At 47.9% G+C, this 22,040-nt stretch overlaps 1 protein-coding gene across 1 annotated transcript in view; it reads right to left on the reverse strand.

The window, feature by feature from the left end:
* LOC144139726 (multidrug resistance protein mrp-7-like) overlaps positions 1–22,040 on the reverse strand; it is a 51,375-nt gene that overhangs the window by 13,838 nt on the left and 15,497 nt on the right. Inside the window, exons 6-11 of the mRNA XM_077672008.1 lie at positions 19,872–20,039; positions 16,556–16,740; positions 10,576–10,622; positions 9,312–9,550; positions 5,535–5,861; positions 1,622–1,723 (exon numbers count right to left, since the gene is read on the reverse strand). Coding sequence (XP_077528134.1) covers positions 1,622–1,723; positions 5,535–5,861; positions 9,312–9,550; positions 10,576–10,622; positions 16,556–16,740; positions 19,872–20,039 — 1,068 coding nt within the window. The remainder of the gene's footprint in view (positions 1–1,621; positions 1,724–5,534; positions 5,862–9,311; positions 9,551–10,575; positions 10,623–16,555; positions 16,741–19,871; positions 20,040–22,040) is intronic.

Raw genomic sequence — 22,040 nt, forward strand, 5'->3', positions numbered from 1 at the left:
TGATATACACAACTCCTTTTGTATAATTTTTTTTCGACAACTTGAAAAAATTTTGATATTTTTTCGCAACTATGATATATGAAAACATTTAAAAAAAACTGGTGTTATTGAAAAGGCCGTCAAATAATCTGCATTTTCTGTACCTGCAATTAGTGCCTAACCAATTCTTTTGCAGAAAAAAAAATGTTTCCTTGGACCCCTAAAATCGGTCAATTTTCCGGCGGTCGCGAAAAAGTTAAGACGCAGTTGGCGGTACCTTTCTGAGACGCACTTCGCGCCGCCGACGCCGAGGCTCATCATCGCTGCCGTCGAGAGGCCCCACGAGTGAATTCTGCCACAGCGCACTGCTGCTGCGCCCAAATAACACATTAGGGAGTTTCATCATCCCCAGCCAATGTTTTGCCCGTGACGTTGAGATCGCACCGCTGTCCTTATAATTCAACATAGTAAATACCCAAAGATAGCAAATGCCAACAGAGTGGCCAGATCAGCTGGACTTCCCTCTTGACAAGGTGTAAGAGCGCTGATTGCTTCCACTTTCCTTTAACTCTGTTCCGAAACTATGTCCGCAGTGAACACCGTACCAAAAGCTGCCAACCTGAATGGGTGTTTCATGAAATCAGCATAGTTGCCACCGTCGGTCAGTACAAAATGAGAGGCGGGGCGCTGCTATCACGGTGAAAGGTCAAGGGGTGTGGTGGGAGCAGTGGTGTAGTCATAGGAGGGGGGGGGGGGGGGGTTCGGTGTCAGAACACCCCCGAAATTTTTTGGGCGCTGCATTTCCTCTTTGTTATTTACCGATTACGAATCAAGTCCTTGGAGTCGCGTGTGCCCTGGTATTTTTTAGTGCACATTGCAGTGAACGAGATAACTCACCACTCCTCCGTGTTAAAGCATAAAAATTTCCCAGATATTGTTTGGGTGCAGGCTCTCTTTTTATCTTTTTTGCTGGAGTGGGTTAACCCCCCGCGAAAAATATTTCTGGCAACGCCACTTGGTGAGAGAACTGCTGTTTGTTGACAAATGGGCGTTGGCTCACAACAGCGTGATTGACATTTGGTATCTACGTTTTTAGCTTACTTCCAGTTGCTTTACTTACTTATAGTTATTTACTTTTACTTTATCTACACACACGAAGTTCTGTGTCTATTCACCTAAAATGCTCCCCTCGCGTCTTGTCACAAGAGTTCTGCTACATAAACTTTACGAGGGGAATTCATGAAGACGGGTTGAACATCCGCCAACTCTGTCCCTTCCGATATAAAGACAATCCTACCAAAGGTCCATCGCTACATAATTCTTATGAGCCCATATGAACCTCCTTAGAGAATTTGCGGCGATTAAGCTGCTCACACTATTTTTGGTCGTGCAATGGAATGCTATTCAATATCAATATAAACTGTATAGTAAACCCTGGTTATAATTAATTCGCTATATTTGAGGTTTTCACGAATTGCCCCCGCTTTTCACGAATTGCTGCTGATAATCAAGTCAGCTTCCCGTTCCCATAGGACGTCATTATAACGGCCATTTATTATTGTTCAAACCAGGCAACTCTACTTGATGCTGCCTGAATAGTGAATTTATAAACAAATTAAAAGCAATGGCAGCATTCGCTTACCTCAGTAGGAAGCCTGGTGTACTCGATGGTTCTCCGAAAAGCGATCGCCAACATAAAGGCGAAGAATAAAGCCGCGTTGACGCTCGATAAAAGCATGGGAATCTGTTAAGAAAAAAGTATGCATAAAGGCACGGAGCAGAGATACAGCCTTATCTAATCTCCCAAAATCTCCCAAGATATATTTATATATATATATATATATATATATATCAGGGTGTCGAACCGGAACCGAACCGAACCGTAAACCGGAACTGAACCGATATTTTTGCCGGAACTGAACCCGAACCCGAACCGTTATTTTTTGAGCGCGCTGAACCCGAACCGGAACTGAACCGAAAAAAAAATAACGGTTACCGGTTCATGCCGAAATGGTTCGACCCTCTGTTGTTGATATTGCACAGTAAATGCAATTCAGGCCTTTTTTTCTTTCACGTACCATCAACTTCGTACTTGCTCGGGTACTTTCCCCTCCCGACAATTGAACACTATCACGCTCTATGTAACAACAGGGGAAATGAATTAGCACCATTGTAGCAATGGTCTGTTGCTGCTGGAGGCGCGAGCGTAGTGCAAGCTGACCAAACGAAATGTCATTCTCGGCAGCTTGCAGGGGATATAAAACGACTTTGCCCTTCCCTAGTTGCGACTTCATTGGAGCAATCAGGCTGCAGGAGTGCTCCACTGCGCAACAGCGAAAGCTCACACCCGATGTGTGCAAACTTTTTGCATTTCATAATTTGTTTAAAAGGTCCGACACCTGCAAATTATTAATACTTGACAAGTGTGACCGCAGGAGCTGCTCAGTGGCTAAGCCGTTTGCTAAGCCGTTTGCCCAACTCGCTACATTGCTTCTACTGCGACTCGTTCCGGAGGGGAGTACTGCTGTGGACGAATTAAAGAGCGTCTACCCAAAAAGTCCCATCTCATGCTCCGCGTGACAAATTTCCCTTTCATTTTGTAACCGCATTATCTGTTGTAAGATTCCGCAATGTAGCACACGGAACGATGGTAGGGGTTCAGGCGGTACGATGACATACTGATTGTAATGCACACTTTCGGTATCGCAAAAGGAATTGCAGTGGTCAGAGCAATAATGCAGTGACTGAGCATTAACTAAAGCTTACTTTTAACAAAAGTGTGGCTAACACATTCGATAAGGTGACAGCTAACAAATTATTCAGGGTGACCAAATATTCTAATTCATTGGTAGTATTTATGTGCCTGTTGTAGGATTTTTCTGTTTTGTTACAAATATAAAAAAAAATGTGCGCTATTGGTATTAAGCGCTGGTATTTGAACGCGCCAGTACGCAGGACTAAATTTCAAGCTTCAAGGTTAGCGTGATGGGTGATTGCATAGCGACGATTGCGATTTCAACAAAAAAGGAAAGGACAGAAAATATATCCCACCGTCATATGTCTTGCCGGTGGCTTTATGAATAGTCGCTGGGACAACATAATGTGAGCGAGAAAGAAGGTGGTAAATCGTCGCCACTTCATTTGTTTTTCTAATATCTCGTGATTGTTTAAAGTTTGCTTTGCAATTGCGCCACTGCCCTTGGGGAACAGCAGAATTTTGAATTTTTGTTTGTGTTTTGACTTGACGGTCGTTTTAAACTAGTAAATGTTTTTTTCTAATTTCAGTGATAATTCAACTCGTCGAACCGGTTCGCGAACCGGTTCAAGCTCCCGAACCGGTTCGTGAACCGGTTCGGTACGTGATTTTGTCGAACCGGAACTGAACCGGAACGAAATTATTTCACCCGAACCCGAACCGTAACCGAACCGGTATTTTTTTCGGTTCGACACCCTGATATATATATATATATATATATATATATATATATATATGTATACATATAGATAGGGATATATTAGAAAACCTCGGAAAGCAAAAGGGGGGAATGCGTTACGTCATAGACAGAAAATGAAGAATTTTTTGAGTCAGAAAGAAAGTGGTGAAACAATGCCCGCCGGGTGGGATCCGAACCCACGACCTCATATATATATATATTGTAGTAAGCATGTTGCGCCCATGAGAACTGTGATGAGCATCAGCCACAACGGGCAAATCCCCCTACGTGGATATGCTGCGCCGGAGGCCGCTCGAGGAAGAGGACGCGCTCGTTCACCGTCTGTCTCGCGTAAAGCTGGTCGTTTCGGCTCACCCCGTCTGCGTCGACGCCTCGTTCGTGAATAAACGAGCCCAGCCTTCTACCGGAACGCCGACTATCTCCTTTACAATTTGTGGTGGAGGTTGAGCATCACAGTTCTCATGGGCGCAACATGCTTACTACAATATATATATATATATATATATATATATATATATATATATATATATATATATATATATATATATATATATATATATATATATATATATATATATAACACCCTGGAGCGTTTGAAAGCGAATTTTTAGATCTACCGGCCTTTAGTGTGCTGCCGAAAGGAATGCTGGCCACCGTGACAGTGAGCCGTGGAGCAGCATGCGCTTAAATGCATTTGTGATGAAAAGACGCCTTTAAAACTTGTGAATTCCTAGCTAGAACAGCAATAAAGTTAAGTCTTTCCCACTCCCTTGTGTTGTTCTTAATCACGCATTGAAACCCACAGGGGGCTGTTAGGCTGTTAGTTAGTTAGGGGGCTGTTAGTAAGCGAACGGAAGTTCCATGTTTAAAGGAGCCATGAAGACAAAATGCAAGTTGGGCTTATTAGAAAGACTGCTTAGTCCCGAGAACAATGATACCAATATCATCGCAATCTTCGAACAAATAACGGAGATATGAAAGAAAACGTGTGAAGCAGTCGCGACCCCCTGGCCCATTTCCCGCAACTTTTGTATGACGTCACGGAACCTTGTTTGTGCGATTGGCGGCCGCCTAACTGATCTGTCGCGACGGCACATGACTGGACGTCTGTAATGGGGCCCCTAGTTCCATTTGACCGCATCACTTGAATGCTAACGTGCAGTTAACGCACTGAACATTATATTTTATTGTTGGCCCGTATGACGTCATTCTCGCTCATAACACGTCACTGTGGCGCAAAATTTGAAAGTTTTAAATAATTCTTGCTTTTTTTCGTTAAAAAAACATCTTTCGGGGCTGTAATGGAGCTGGCTGAGATACTGAATCCTAGTTCTTTCAAAGTACACGATGGCTCCTTTAAACACTACACGGTGCCACTTCAGATTTCAGAAAGCTTAGTTCAAAATTGAAATGATTTCTACGAAGTTATTTAGAAATTTCTTGGGGTTACCACACTATACGAAACGGTCATATTTAACTAGAGGGCTTACACTACACAAAATACTGTTGGCTGTCCCGCCGTTTGCTTGTTCTCACTCTCCCCTATAGGGCTTCGGAACGAGCTAGGAAAAACAGCGCGAAAAAGACACAAGGACAGGCGGAGGACAACGACAACTGCGCTGATTTCCGACTTAAGTGCAAATAAACAACAGTATATACGTATAGGTAACTGTCCAACAGAAGGCTCGTCCTCGGATTCGTAGAAGGCTTGGTTCTTTTTCACAGAGGGTGATAGCAGCCCCGCTGACGCACGCCTCACCAAGTGTCAGTAATCAATCCAATTCAACGACTTCACTCGACAGCCCTGGTTTGCACTTACTAATGACGGAGGCATTTTCCAAATCTGGAAAGCAGTCATTACAGGTTCCACAATAGCTTGCCAAGAAGCCTTCTGCGCCTCTTCCCTCCGGCGCATTTCTTACATTGTTCGCGTGCTCCCTTAACCTAACTTGGATCATCTCTCACGGTAGTCCTGGTCGTCCTCTCTCTGTTCTAGTCAATCTTTTTTGATATGCTTGTCTTTGATCATCTGCCAACACGTCAAGTTCTGCACGTTAATCGGAACGAGGTATAGCGGACTTGGCGAATGTTCATGCTCACCGACATCGACGAGCTGAGGGCGAGGCCCAGCCCACCCTGTGACGGAGGCGTGCTCGAGAGTGACACGGTGAGCACAGAGGCCAGGATGACGCAGAAACCGGCTACTCCTCCAGTGACGCGTGTAAAGCGCACGCATGCCACCACGGCGCAGAGTGGCTTGAAAGCGCCGTCGACGAGCCGGTAGAAGCGTCGGCAGATCAGGGCCACCGCGTCGAAGCAGCGCACGCTGGTCATCGAGTCTCGCGTCTCCGCCAAGTGCTGCAGGACTCGGGACATCATGGCGCTCTCCTGGATGCAAAGATCGCTGGCAGCCCGTACCGTGACAGCCTGCGAGTGTTAGTGTACAGGAAAAATACATCGTCGTCATCAGTCCCCTAATTAGGTCCATTGCAGCAAGAAGGTCTCCCTCTCTCATTGACCTCCAACCACGCCGGTCTGGTCTATTTCATTCTATGCCCCCCAATGTTGTTAATTAGAGTCTCCATCGACTTTACAGTCACCTTCCCTGGATAGACACACACACACACACACACACACACACACACACACACACACACACACACACACACACACACACACACACACACACACACACACACACACACACACACACACACACACACACACACACACACACACACACACACACACACACACACACACACACACACACACACACACACACACACACACACACACACACACACACACACACACACACACACACACACACACACACACACACACACACACACACACACACACACACACACACACACACACACACACACACACACACACACACACACACACACACACACACACACACACACACACACACACAGAGAGAGAGAGAGAGAGAGAGAGAGAGAGAGAGAGAGAGAATAACTTATCATCAGAACATCTGCAGAGTGATGTCCTCACTTCAGGACTCCATTCGTTATGCCAGCTGCAACGGCCCTTCCCACCAACCGAAGCTGGTCATCCGGGATGGAACTGGACAGCACTGCTCATGAGACGGACGGGGAGTTCTGTCTAGTTTGGGTGTTTTTGACAACCCCCACACTATTTAGTAGAACATGACTGGTTCACAACAACACTGGCACAGAGCGGAGTAATGGGTGGCTTACATTGAATGCAATTTCATGGAGTGTGGAAATGTGTTTATTTCAGGCAGCCTAAGTGCTCTCTCCTGGCTTCAGTCTGTAATGCTTAGTTATCTCGTGGTAGATTAGCAGCGCGAGGGCCGAGGCCTGCGAGAATCGCTAAAGAGATATCGTGCATTGAAATAATTCCGGAGGTGGCCTCTCCAGACCCAGAGATTCCTTGCACCCTCTGCTGTATCATTGGCCTGACCGCCGCCATGGTCGAGAGTTCTGCAGCTGCTGGGGCCTGAGGGCCGAAAGCTATATATATATATATATGTCATCACCATCATCACCAGCCTATCTACGCCCACTGCAGGGCAAAGGCCGTATCTCATTATTCTCCAATTATACCGGTCCTGTCCTAACTGCGACAAATTTATCCCCGCACACTTGATCTCATCTGCCTATCTAACTTTCTGCCGCCCCCTGCCAGGCTTGCCTTCTCCAGGGGTTCACTCTGTTACCCTTAATGACCAACGGTTATCCTGCATATGCATTACATGCCCCGTCCACGTCCGTTTCTTCTTATTATTTCTACTTTGCAATTCGTCCCCCGAGCTACTTAGCAAAGCAACAAAGCTATGTAGTTCAGTCATAGAAGGTTGTGACCTAGTACCACACCAGGGTGGTGGCCAGATCCTTCTCTGGTGAGGCAGTGCTGTTTGTATCCCAAAGAGCCTTCATAGCATGGTTGCATCAACCTAGTGTAGCCTTGCAGGTATTCTGGATGATGTTTACTTCTAGAACAGGCCGAACCCCAGGACTAGAAATGAACTCCGGTGAAGCAACGCAACTCCGAATGCCAAATATGTCGATACCTGCAACAGCTCAGTGACGGGAGCTGGTGCCAAGGTTAGATCATTGCGTTTAATCTTATACTGGAAAGTACTTTTCCGGCTACTACACACTCAAAACGTTGCGGAGCGTAATGTCCCAAGCAATTGCTATAGGCACCGGCGTGCGCATATTCTGGCTCTTGCGGGCATTTATAGGATATCAGTTTCAGAGAAATTTCCATCCCGGGTAGGAATTCGGTTGCAGAACTTCCTTACATCTTATCGGGTGTCCGAAATTTTATAGTTATGCGGATGAAGTCTGGATGTTCAGTATCGCTTTTTTTCGCATTACGCGTCATGCACAAATGCTTTATGCGTCAGTTTTGCATCAGCGAACATCGAGGAAATTGAAGCACTACTAAACAAAGAGGAAAAAAGAATCCGACCTAAGCGGCTGATCCCGTATCGGCAGGTGTCCGAAAGAAATTACTATTATTTAATAATTTTTCGTGTACGATGGGCTAAGCACGTTCTGTATTGTGCCATCATCTCACGTTAAACAAGACACCCGTTTAGACAAGCTGTGTGACAGCTGTAGTAAATGCCTCCACTAACTAAGCTTCGTTCATCAGTGCGCATTATTTCTGCTTGCTTACCGTGAAAACCCGCGTATAACTCGATTTTTTTTTCCAAATTTTAACTATGTAAAATTTGTGCCTCGTATTATATGTGGATCCCAAAGTTTTCCGCCGAAAATTTGCACTTTCGGTTTCAGTTTCAGCGGAGGGTGCGCCATCTTGCGGTGGCGTTAGCTGGCTGCTGCTTCTCTCAGCCAGTGCCATTTTTATTGTTTTGACCACGCGAAGGATCGGCACGTTCACCGCAAGTCTATCACGATGTCGGGTGCACGAAGGCAGTATTCGGCTGCAATTAAAAGAAAAGTTCTTTTATGTGCCGAGACCATCAGGAATTGCGCCGCAGGACGGCAGTTCGGCGTCACTGAAGGCAGCATTCGCGGGTGGAGAAAGCAACTGGTGCTTGACTGAATAAAGTCTGTGTGGTGTCGGCGGCCTGCAGCACTGTTGGGGGTTCCCGTCAGTGCTCGTGTTGGACGCCTTTCGCTGCCACCTGGCCGATTCCGTGAAGAAGTTGTTGCGCGAAACCCGCACCGAACTCATTGTCATTCCAGGAGGAATGACATCCCAGCTGCAACCGCTAGACGTTTCCATCAACAAGCCTTTCAAAGACTGCATCAGGTCCTGCTACCAAGAGTGAATGAGGTAGGAGACCCGTAAGTGACAGCTTGACAGCTACCGGATGGCTGACGCGGGCTTCTCCAGCGGTGCTTTGTGGCTGGATCGCGGATGCGTGGGCCAGCATCGCAGAGGAGCTCGTCAGTCGCTCTTTTAAGAAATGCGGCATCTCGAACGCCCTTGATTGCACTGAGGACCACTTTCTGTGGGAGGACATTTCCGACAAGGCGACTTCAGGAGACAGCGGCAGCGATCCTGACGATGACGATGGTGGGGATGATGGTTTATCTCCGCACGACTGCCAGAACGCCCAAATCATGGTCCGTATGAATTCCGTGTATACGGGGTATACGGAAACCATATGAAAAGCATATGGTGCCGTATTCTCTGTTTTAATTAAGGCACAAAGACGATATTTGTGCCAAACGTTTCTATTCTGAGAAACAATTTCATTCTTATGTTCTTAGAAAGGTTATACGGACTAGTTATGCTGAGTGCGCAACACTTCGTATGAATTCCATATTCACATAATTCCATATATACAGAATGTTTCACTAAAGGAGGATTTCGTTTACTTCACTTTGTCTGTTTTACACTCACCACCACAGCGACGTATACTGCCGTGGCCGCCACTCCGAGGCCGCACGCCAGCGGCACCTGCGTTCCGACCACGGCTAGCCTGGCCACAGAAACGGTGAGCGTCTGCAGCACTTCCTTGGCGATAAGATAGAGTCCGGAGTCCACCCGGTCGAGGTCTGCGGAGAAGCGGTTGAGCACCCGGCCGCGAGGCGTCGAGTCGAAGAAGGACACCGGACTGAACAGCAGTCGTCGGAGCATGCCTTTATGCAGACGCGATGACAGACGAGACCGCTAGCAGGCAGCCGCCCAGAGTACTGAAGAGTACTGCGCATAGGACGGATTGAAATTTTGTTAAAAAAAAGAAAACTGCGGCAGCCGGTATGCAAATACCTGCACAAGGTACTCCCAACAAAAGATGGTTTAGGGGCGGTATTCTCGTGTTTTGTCTGTTTGGAGTCCGTTTCAATAGTGTCCGTTTTGAGCAAGCCCTGATTGGCAAAAGCGAGCACCCAGATATGACGCCATGCAAGCACGGCAGAGCTATGAGCGGCGGCTTTTCGGAGCAGACGATTTTTCGTCGCGGTCTTGTTGGTTCGCTGGAGGAACAATGAACACATAGAAGATAGTTTAAAATAACTTTAGTCGTTTAAAATATGTTTACAAGAACAGCCGCGCAAAAGTCAATCCAAAGCCCACATACAACTGGAAGTACGTCACAATAAAAAGAACGCAAAACGGACGAACACGAGAACACGGCCCCAGGTTTAAAACTTCCAAACTACTTATCACGAGCTAAGTAAAGACTATGCACAGTGTTTTGTGAAATTTTGTCATTGCTCGAGATTACACAGCCTGCCGTCTAGCTATATCTGCTGGATGATGGGATTCATCCTTTTGTCTGCTCTGAAGGGCACGCACTGACAGTCCAGCCGGCGCGCAATCTACGGCGAGACTGAGAGACCAAGCGCAAGCAAAGCAGCCGTTAAACGCTCACCTAGTCACGTGGTGCCGCAGCGGCGAGGATACGAGAGAGCAAAGCAATAAAATAGGAGCAGCTTGCGCGCCGGAGGCGGAGGGTCACTTGACACACTGCTTGAAAGATGTAGCATAGGAGACCTCTCGTCTTATTGGATTGGAAAAACATTTATTGTGCCTGCAGTAGAAGTCCAAGTTAAGACTACAGACTTGGCCAGTGTCGTCCTCGCTATCGCCACCAGGGTTAGAAGCTCCCCGCCCGTTACCGGGCTGCAGAGACTCCTGCCTGGCCAACGCCACGATGACCCACTGGACGGCTTCGAGTTGGAGGTCTTGGTTGTCAGATCTCCTTCGCCTCTTCAAAGGCGAAGAGATCTTATTGGAAGTTGAGACAGTCCCAGACGATGTGCTCAAGAGTAGCGGGAGCGTTGCGACACACCCTACACGTACCGCCGGGTTGTGCCTCAGGGAAAATCTTGTGCATGAAAGCCGGGCTCATGACTGTTCTTGTTTGGAGCTGCCTGTATATGACTGCCTTCTCCCTGTTCAGCCCTTTACAGGGCGGCAGGAGCGCGCGTCCGGCGAGCCGATAGGCCGTGGTGATCTCTTTAAAGCTGGTCATTTGATCTCGTGTGCTAAACCACAAGTGATCACCGCTCGACACGGCCATAGACACCTTTATACTTAAACAAGGCTATAACATAACCCGGCGCGGTCCGTTAGTTCACGAGCGCGGGCGTGTGCGGTTTCGTTACGGTTTGCGTTGGTGTCCGACACTTCCCCTGCGTGTGCCGGAAACCACTTGATTCTTGCCCTTTCCAGGTGTCTCGGTGTCTCGTTTAATATCTTCGTCGCAGCAGCAAAGTTCCTGATTGTTTGCCGCGAGTCGCTGAGGACGGTGCGGAAGCCCGGGTCTTTGATGGCCAGTGCGATGGCCACCTCTTCGACCTCTTCGGGTTGGGGCCCATAAGAATTCTTAGACTGTGTGGATGCGAAACTATTACCCATCATTGGGGTATGTCTCTTTATTTTGTCTTGCGGGGAAATGTTGCTGAAATTAGCTGCTTTATGATCGCAGTTTAGCGTTACTTCTTACGAGGGCGCGACAATGTATGACGACAAACTTTAGGATTTCTAGGAATGTGAAGGTGAAAGTATACTTTAATCTCTGTTGGTATGTTGTTTAACGTTCTGTTGAATGTGGTGGTCGTGCCCGTCACCAGACTCACCACAGGATAGGCTACTCAAATAGCTCGGCTGCCCTTTTTAAGCGAAACTTTAGTGTTCGCACTGATGGCGTGTGCAACACAAAAACGATCTGCAGCAAAACCAACTTTCTTTGATGATGATGATGATTAATGATCATGGTTGAAGTGAAATTAAAAAATGTTCCTGGGACCGGAATCGAACCAGGGTCCCTCTGGTTACGAAGCCGGCGTCTATCCGATTGCTCCATTTTTTTCTTTATTACCGTTTGTCTCAAACGAAAAACTAGGTTACAGTGATTTTATAACATTCGCCACCTTTGCGATAAACACAAGTTTAAAATCTCTTCAGTTGAACAAGGTCATCAAGCATTGGTAACCATTCAGGTGGTTCGCTTAGCGCTTTGTATACCTCACGTATGTTGACCAGTTTGGAGTGAGCTTCGACCATATCGAAATGGAGCAATCCGATTGCTCCATTTCGATATGGTCGAAGCTCACTCCAAACTCAGACGACAACCAAAGAATCCGTCACAACAAAGCTTCGCGTTCAGCCATCGTCGTCGTTAGACGAAAAAGTGCAGGTTTTTTTTTATGTTGGATTTCTTTAAAATGTTTTCAACACATTAACGTTTTTGCAGTGCAAAATCGTTCTGCATTTTTTTTTCATGGCTCCTCGTGGGACTTTTGATACGTTGTTACAGACAGCTCCAATGCTGTGGCGTCTCATATGAGCACTTCGAAGTCCATGCATCCCTATCCCGACGCTAGTTTTGTCGCAAACCTTAAACAAACAGTCTAGATATTAAAGAAAACACACGAAGCAGCAACACTCCCCAGCCACTTTCCAGCGATTCCTTTATGATGTAACAGAATTCTGTTACTGTGATTGGTGGGCCTGTGGCCTCAGCTACCGTGAAGAAACATGACTGGGCCATTGTAGTGGGGCCTTTAGTTTCGTTTGATTGCATCACTTTAATGTCAACGCGCAGTTAACACACTGATGTTAACTATGTTTTCAGTTGGTCTCTGTATTCCGTGACTGTGGATCAGTATTCGGCAGTTTTTTTATACTTTTATGGTTTTTCGCTAAAAAAACCCTTTCGTGGCTGGAATGATTGAAGCTGAAAAGGTAACAGAGGCAAGTTTTTTTTTCAAACTGAACACACTATTTTGTCTTCATGCCCCCTTCATGTAGACTGCTGTCGCCTCTTAGGCCTAAAGTGATTGGAACCATTCTAAACTTTGACCTGTCAGCTGTTCATACGGCACAGAACCCGTGTACTTACGGTCACAAAGGCAGAGCACGGCAAGCACTGTAACCCAAGTGGCGTTAGAGCGGCCTCCGTTTTCCTCCGTGAGGCTGCCATCAGTCCACAACTTTATCCAGATGAGCAAAAGTGTCTTGACCACCGCGCGAGCCACTATGCTGAGCAGTGCCAGCAAGAGACAGACGCCAGACATCGCGGCGAAGGACCGGAGAAGATCAATACATCCCTGCGAGTAGAATTACAAGACAAACAGTGAGTGCGATGTCGAGGTGGTAGGCTTAGCGTCGAAGTCGGCAAGAAGCCTAGTCGACGAACTTAGCCAAAAAGTAACGTTTTTCCGTTGTTATCTCATAAGGATACTTCAAGTAATCTTCTGCAACTTTTTTTTTCCTGGGCATTTCACACCATGAGCAGTCTAAACGTCGCGAACGCTGCCTGTCACCTGTTTTCCATGGACGCCATAAAGTTCGGCCGCTCATTCGTGGTGTGGCGAGCGGAAGCAGGCGTTCCGCTTTACGTCACCACTCGAGCTTGACACGCAGTTTGGTGGTGGTTGACAGGCAGACATCGAGAAAATACGGACGCAAAGGCTGGGCGAACGCCGCCTGTATAACATTGCTCGTCACGTCGGCCGCTTTCCAATGGAAGCGGTAGGGACGCCTGAGGAACGTCCGCCGGCGGGCGCCGCACCACTGATCAGGGGATAAACTAGGCGTGTCATCATCATCATCACCATCATCACCACCACCAGCCTATCTACGCCCACTGCAGAGCAAAGGCCTCTGCCATAGATCTCCAATTATCCCGGTCCTGTGCTAACAGCGACCAATTTATCCCTGCAAACTTCTTGATCTCATCTGCCCATCTAACTTTCTGCCGCCCCCTGCAACGCTGTGTAAATGGCCCTAAACCTGGAGCCGTATATACGACCGCCATCTCGCAATGGCTGGACAAACCCTGTAAACCATTTCGCATAGTTTCGGTGAAGCGGTGTTGCCCGCCGGACGGTACTCAGGCCAGCAGCACGCGGAAAGGCTAGCCAGCGGGGTAGGGCAGTAAAGAGCAACACGAAAGTGGCTGTTTCGCCCCATCAGCTGACGCGATAGGCAATGTTATACAGGTGGCGTTGGCTTACGTCATAAATCGGATATCAGGAAGGAAAATCTATACGATAATTCCAAGGGCAGTGCTTTGCTTTTTGAGGCTAGAGCAGGTTTCTTGAGAAGTAAGAGCTATGTGGGGAAGAATACAAAAAATAATGTGGTTTGCGTGGTCTGCGGAGGAATAGGAGGAGAAGAAAAGCGAAAGGAAAGGCCGAGAGGTTATCCAGGCTTAGAGCCCGGATTGCTACTCGGCACTGGGGAAGGGGTGTGCAGGGGATAAAAGAGAGGGCAGGTGAAAACGAGGGGATAGGGGCGGGGTCGCGCACACATTTTAGTCCCTTCGGAGGCACTATAGTCTCTCAGCTGAACCTGTGTCCTTCATAAAACGCAGAAGGGCTTTTGTTGCCTTCTGCGAAGTCGATTATAGGGGTCGTTGTCCTAGAATAGTCTCTAGTTTGGTCTGCAGAAACGGAACAGAAACTATGCGGCACATAGTGTTGAATGCGAGTGTATCCATTCAAATCTACATGAGGGAAATACTCGGCTTCCAGAAACCTGGGATTTAGGGTGAGCGCAGAGGCTGTCGGGACGACTAGAAGAAAATTAGAATGCTGGTGGGCGAAAAGCACGGAGGGCAATGCAGTAAAAGCTCATTAATTCGAACTCGGTTAATTCGAACTTCTGGTTAATTCGACCTCACGACCTGGTCCCGGCACAGCCCTGTATATTTCAATAAAAGAAAACTCCCGATAATTTCAATGCGTCGGTATCCACTGCAGGACCGCTAATTTGAACTATGATTTTCATCGTTCCTCGCAGAAGAAGTCGGCCCAGAGTGATTACAATGTGTTGCAAACCCAAAGCAAACCAAATTTGCTAGAGATGAAAAACAACGAAGCAGAAAAACAACAGCGTGGCGCGCGCACGCTACGCTCCTGCAACAGCTCATTTCGCTTCTACAAAGGGCGCCGCGCCACCGGCGCCAGTGCTCCGGCGCATGTCTTTACTATTTGCAAAACATTACTTACGAAATTACCTGCCACAAACGTGTAGTAGCGCCTAATTCGTGATAACGAGTCCAGAGGTGGCTTCTTGGAGTTCAGCCCGCGCATTGTGGCATGATTTTCATTCATTCTAGCGCCCTCCCGCTAATTCGAACTACGTTTAATTCGAACAATGTTGTGCTCCCCTTCGAATTAACGAACTTTTACTATACTGCCTACGACAGCTGCCAGCTGTAACAGAAAAAAAACTATTTTGATCCTGCCCTCGAATTAAGCGAAGAGTACAAAACATAGTTATATCAGTTTCTTTGGTAAAATAACACGTAATTACTCCGGTACAAAGGGGATACCATTAGCAATCAATCAATCAAAGTGGTCCTGGATGTGGGCAACAAGTTTTGTTGCTTCTATCGAATGTCTTTCTGGCGACATAGTCATAGTGGCACACTTACCAAGCCATCGTCTCGAACCTCGTCGCTTATAAGTTTTCCAGCGGTAGCATTTCGGTCTTGCTCGCTGGGAGAATACCTGAAAAGAAATATATGTGAAGTTTTTTTCTCGAAATGAGTCAAATTAACCTAAACTGAACTTGATAAAAAGCGCGAAACTTTGTTTCCGGACCTAAATGCAACGCTTTCAAAGCTATATGTGTGATATGTTTTACGTGTCAACTAGGGGAAGTGTGCTGACATAAGTAATAAAAAATAAATAATAAATGCTAATTTATTATTTATTTAATTAGTTATCAGTTTACTAATATTCTAGTTAAATCCTTAATCCCCTAAGACTCTCGGAGCTGTCAGGTGGGAACTCACAGGGAGGCTGCCATGTTTGTTATATCATCGTCATACCAAAGCACACTCCCATTCGGGAAATACATTTGTTTCATTTTCATCCGGGCCACAACAGAATCTTGATCATTTTGGATATGAAATACGATCTGCGTACACGTTCTCTCGGCGTTATGCGCCTATTTCGTTGCAACCTCTGTTCTAGGGGAAAGTTGCCGAGTTTTTCTTTACACTATACAGCTTTATCTTATGTAGTTCCGGTTTCTGTATTTGACTCATTTCGAAAAAGAACCCTGGAATACATTTAGGTGGGACACAACAGGTGTTTACAAATATCAGTCACAGTGCCCACGGCCGCAGCGGCCTATTTACACCACTCCCTTGTATACTAATAGTTTTTAACTTTTATTACAATGAAAAAAAAACAACCTGGAGGTATATTGCTATTAATCAAAACCCCCTAGCGGTAACAGCAAGTTATCATGCACAATGAGTATGGGTGATCAGTAGCAGGGGCAAAGTTGTATTGAACGTACATCACTATGCCTTATGTTTGAAAAATAGAGCGCGACTTGGACAACGACAGTAAAGGAGGATGACGGGACAAGCGCTCCAAGCGCTTGTCCCGTCGTCCTTCTTTACTGTCGTTGTCCAAGTCGCGCTCTATTTTTCACACAATGCACCAACTTGCCAAACAGCTTTGTTTAACCACTATTCCTGCTTCTTCGATTTTGTATCCCGCGCTTGCCAGTACAGATAACTGAATCTGCCTAACTAAGAGACCTAGATGGCTTCAGAACTGACCTATGGCAGCAAACACTCGTTATTTCTGCTTCCGTACATTGTTTGTTTAATATACACTGTTTCGCGACACATGTTGTATACGTGCCGGGACAGACAAGAGGCGAACAGTCACCCATCTCCGACGTGCTTTCTGGCCGATGATTCCGGCTTGCTTCCAAGCAGCAGTGTCTCGGGCGCCCTCGGGTCCGTGTGCAGCTCTTCGAATGATCCGAAGGTGAGCACGCGCTTCTCCCGCATGAGGAGCAGTTTGTCGACGTGCCTCAAAAACATGCCTTGGTTGCAAACCATGATTCGCGTCTGGATGAAAAGGAGAGAAACATACGATAACCACGAAGGTTGAAAACCTCCTGTCGCAGTTCTCGATTGCGGATGTTTGACGCTGCGAAACTACACCGGTACTATGAAGCGCCGTAGTGGAGGACTACCGATTCATTTCCACCACCTAGAGATATTTATTCACTGAAATCTAGCGAGCTGCGCCCATTTTCACTGCTAAGCACAAGAAATTTCCGCTACTGCGGTTTGGCGGCGGCGGCGGCGTCGTCGTAACCGAGCGAGCGATGGGAACACCGAAGACTAAAAGAAAACGGAGGAGGAGAGTGTCGCGAAATTGTGGGGGAGTGAGGCGGTTTGCTGAGGCGGCGCGAGACGATCCTCCGAAGGTGTGAGGGGGAGGGCAGTTGACGAGCCCGCGCCAGACACGTGTGCAAAAACCACCCTCGGCGTCGAATGGCGCCCGAGAAAGGAAATGCGAAATCAGGCGTCTATGAAAGCAAGCGTCTCGTTCTTTCAAGTTCACAAAAAGCACAGAAGCCCAGCACACGCTGCGTTCTGCACATTCATCCGTCCTTCGAGTCCTACGTCGTCGTCCTCGTTGCGTGGCTCATCCGAGCTACGTGACATTTGCGCGGGAGGCTCAAACACGATTTAGAACAACTTGCCCGCAAATCTCTCCCTAAAAACGAAGAATCAGGAAAAAGAGCAAACAAAAAGAAAACAAAACAGAAAAAAGAAAAAAAAGAAGAAAAGAGGAAAACAAAAAGAATAAACAAAGAAGTCCGCAAAGGAACGTTGCAAATACGTATAAAAATAGGGTAAATTCACCAACTCTACCGTACCCCTTGCGTCTTCGGAAAAAAACATAATTAGTAAACTAAAGGCACTTCGTCAGTATATCGGTATATATTTACATCACCGACCAAAATAAAGAAAAGAAAACTTAAAAAGAATTCAATTAGCAGACATTTTTAGAAATTTATAGCGATATCTGGATGTAGAGAACTTACACTCTAGAATCCATCCGCCCCGTTCGTACGCAAGTATCGATATTGAATCTGAATTTCAAGATGAACTGTTGCTATGAAAGATGATAGCCGTAACGTCTTGAGCTACTTGAACTCGGAAATTTTGGTCCGTCCGTCCGTCCGTCCGTTCATCCTTCCGTCCGTCCGTCTGTTTCTTTCCCTCGATTCAACCACGCGGCCAAATGGCAAAACAGTCTTGAAATGAGGAGGTTATATAAGCTCAGCCTACCCAAACCACTAAATCTCGTACCGTACATTGTTGAGCAAAAAGAAAACGTTATGCACATTCGAGGCAAAACACCAATACATAGCTGGTGCTGGTGCATAACTGGTGAAAATGGTGCTGAGCCGTGGATATCAAATCAAAAATGCATACGCGGTGAAACTATTTTGACCTCAAAGTACAAAAAGGGCCCACGTTCGAGCCCAGACCTCGTGCCGGCATTCCAAGTTCCACAGTACAGGAAAGTTCCAGTAGGTGGCGCACAAGCAGTGGAAGGCGGGAAAATTAAATGGACTTGAACAAACCTCCACCGCACTTGTCGGGGCAGGTGCGAAAAGGGAGGTGAAGACCTTGAAAGGTGGGCGGGCGAAATGAGACAGGCATTTAGGTAACAAAGGTGGCAGAAGACGGTCGTCTTTCGACGGAATCTGCAGCGAACTTCGCGGTCAAATTTTTGTATGTGGTGTTAGAGGTGCCCGATTTTGCTGAAGTGTGAGTGCTAATTTTTGAACAGGGTTCTCCAGTCAAATTTTTCCACTTTAGAAAGGGTGAGGAATGGAATGTGTATTCCGTCTTGAGATCAGCAACACATTCATAATACGGAGCGTGTTTGCTTCATTAAGGCCAAAAATACGAATGGTAATCTTTCTGAGCAGATGTAAGATTTGGCATCTTGCTGAAGAAAGGCTACCGTTGACGTAGGCTTCCATTACTTTGAAATCTGAGCCCTAGAATCTTTATTCCTATCCTTTGTGGTGTCAGCGAGCCACGAAGGCTGATTGGGATCTTTCTTGCTCCTGATTTTTGTAATTGTCGTTCAAATAGGAACTTCCGACTTATTCGGACAGCATCTCAACCTTTTTCCTATATTATGTTTAGGGATGTCTGCAGACTGCTTTAGATGTGGCTCAGCGATCCCCTTATGGTCTACATAGTGACTATGTCGGTTTACATTTGTCGATTTATACAAGACTTTCACCACGTTAGCCTGCTTTAACTACCTCCGTGTCTTTTGCGAAAGTGTAGGCGTTAAGATGTCTTCAATGATTTATGTGGTGCTGTACTAAAAGGGACCCGAAGCATGCTTGAAGCAGCTTCAGTTATGTTGTACCTGGATTCTCAGCAGTCCATGAGTGCCGGTTACCGGTGTGACTAATCCGGGCGTTCTGAATCCCTCTCCATTCGAGCCTCCATTCGAGCCTGCAGTCGAGGAGATCCTTTAAAGCGATTTTCGCATGTAAAAGCAGTGTGGTATCCTTCACACACTCGAGTCGAGGAAACATATGGAGTGCAGGGTAGACCCATAATACAGCCATAGTTTTTATAACAGCATGCATACTCGCTGAGGCGTTCCTGGTGCTACGTAGTGGTGCACAAAAATGGCCAGGGTTTAGCACTTATCAACCTAGTTTTCACGATCGAAGGCAAAAATTACGCACATACCGTTTCGTGAAAGTTTCCTTTCCGTGAGGGTTCGCAGCCTGCCGTCTGGCTACATCTACTAAATGAGTGTATTCATCGTTTCGATTGCACCGACGGGCACGCGCAGACTGACCAGCCGGGGCGCCATCGGTGGCGACAATGAGGGACCAAGCGCCAGCGAAGCAGCCGTTTCTCCCTCGCCTAGTTACGTGGTTCGTTTGCGCGGAAGGAAGCTCACATACGGCCCAGCCCAGCAGAACGATCCAACTCAGGTGAGCACCCGTTTCGCGGTCGCTTAGCCGTGTGGTGCCATAGCTGCGATGCTCCAAGAGGTCGAAGCGTTAAGAAAGGCGCTGCCTGCCCGCCGGTCACCCAAGGTCAATGCGACACGATGAATGACCTCGAAAGACGTAGCGGGGTAGAGCTCTCGCTCTAAAAGTACCCGAAGCATGCTCGAGGCAGCTTCTGTTCTGTTGTACCTTGTGCCTCATCTGGCCATGATTGCCGATGATCCGTGTGAAGACCTTGGCGGCTACGTGCACGTCCAGGGCACTCAGCGTGTCGTCCATGAGGTAGATGTCGCTGTCGCTGTACACGGCCCGAGCCAATGCCAGCCTCTGCTTTTGGCCGCCACTCAAGGTCTCGCCCTAGATTCAAGAAAAGAAGTCCACGAGTCGGATTTCATATGTCGCAATTAACACGACCACCGAAGCTTTTCGGTTTGCCGAACCTCGTCGCTGGGGTTCCTTATTACCATCCTCTTTTAAATAGTGAAGTGAGCGTAAAATTTGATTGACTGTGAGATAACGCGCCGACACTGCACAGGCGATGAGGCGCGCCGTAGTAGAGGGCTCCGGATTAATTCTGACCACCTGGGGATCTTTAACGTGCGCCAAGATCTCAAAAACGCGGGCATTTTCGCTTTTCGCCTCCATCACAAAAGCGGCCGCCTTGGCCAGGAATATTTATATTACTTACCTGTATGAAGTTTCTCATGCACACTACCATAACAAATGACCGTGAGATTGATATTATTCCTATGATAACGCGAGTTTTGTGAATTACTTAGGTGTAAAACCTTTGCGCTGATTACATATGGAATAGCAAATTAGTACTGTTTTTATTGTTTCGCTCCATCGTGTCATGTGTGCTAAACGCACCCCGCAACTTCCACTTCTGCATTGGATATCACTACTCGGTGGCTGTGGGTTTGAGGGACGGGAACAGCGCAAAAATGCCGAGACAAGAGACGAAAGAGACGACAAAGAAAGCGCTGTGTTTTCCGTCTTCTTCGTCTCTTGTCTCGGCATTTTGGCGTTGTTCCCCTCCCTCTCACCATCAACCAGTTTGCCAAAGCATCAACCTTAGCAGGTCTGGCTGGGCGCCCCGAACGGGCTCACATTCAATATTTTTCGTTCTCTATCCGCGGCTCCACCTACGGACTCAAAAAATCCGACACCTGCAAACTCATTCAAGCCCTCCTCACCAGTCGCCTCACATACAGCTGCCCTTTCGTCCACCTCAAGATACAGGAAGCTAACAAGCTGGACGCTCTGACCCGCAAGACCTACAAAGCATCCTTAGACCTCCATACCTGCACCTCCAACACACGCCTCCTCCAGCTTGGCCTCCTCAACACCCTCACAGAAACCTTGGAAGCCCAACGCAGTTCCCACCTGCACCGACTCTCCCTCACACCGGCTGGTCGACGGGTACTTCAGGTCATCGGACGCACGTCCCCTGCCACCCCCCACGCGCCCCAACGTATTCCCCTCTCCATTCGTCAACGCATCCACGTCCCTCCCGTCCCCAAGCATTTGCACCCCTTCTACAACCAAGGCCGCCGCAACGCCCGCGTCCGATTCCTCGAAAAACGCTACGGCCGGATCCCAACACCCGCTATACCGACATAGCCCAGCCCTCCACCCGCCACAGCACCACCATCGCAGTCCTCAACAACGAGGGACGACTCCCCACCACGGCCTCCTACCGCCACATCCCCACGCTCACCGCCGAGTCCCTCGCCATCGACCACGCTGCGCTAACCCACTGCCACCAACCCTACCTGACCATAATCATCGCCTCGCCGCAAGCCTGCCGCCTCTACCAAGCCGGCCTCGTCCCGCCAGCAGCCATTTCCCTTCTTCAACGCCTTCCTGAAGACATTGACCTCTCCATTGAATGGACCCCCGGCCACTCCGGCCTGACAGGAAATGAGGCGGCCCACGCCGCAGCCCACGCACTCTTTACTCGGGCACTTCCAACGCCTCGTCACGACCAAACTCCGCCCCCCCCCCCCGACCCAGCAGCCCTGACACCTCTTGACCCCACTTACAACTCCATCCTCTCCCACCACACTAACTCCCGACGGCGATACCCGCCCCCCAACTCTTCCCTCACCGCCCAACAGGCCTACATCCTCCGCCGACTACAGACCGAAACCTACTTTAACCCCATCATCCTATCCCACGTTTCCCCTTCTGTCTTTCCACCCGACTGCCCACATCGTCACATCCCTCTCAACAACGACCACCTCATCTTCTCCTGTCCCCAACAGCCACACCCCACCCCTCCCCTTCTCTTGGGCAGTGGGAGTCCGAGCTGACCAGCTCCGCACCGGAACGCCAGGTCGCCCTGGTGCGTCGCGC

The sequence above is a fragment of the Haemaphysalis longicornis genome, unplaced genomic scaffold, assembly GCF_048455015.1.
Source record: "Haemaphysalis longicornis isolate Haplotype H1 unplaced genomic scaffold, Haemaphysalis longicornis Haplotype H1 scaffold_5, whole genome shotgun sequence".
Lineage (NCBI taxonomy): Eukaryota > Metazoa > Arthropoda > Arachnida > Ixodida > Ixodidae > Haemaphysalis > Haemaphysalis longicornis.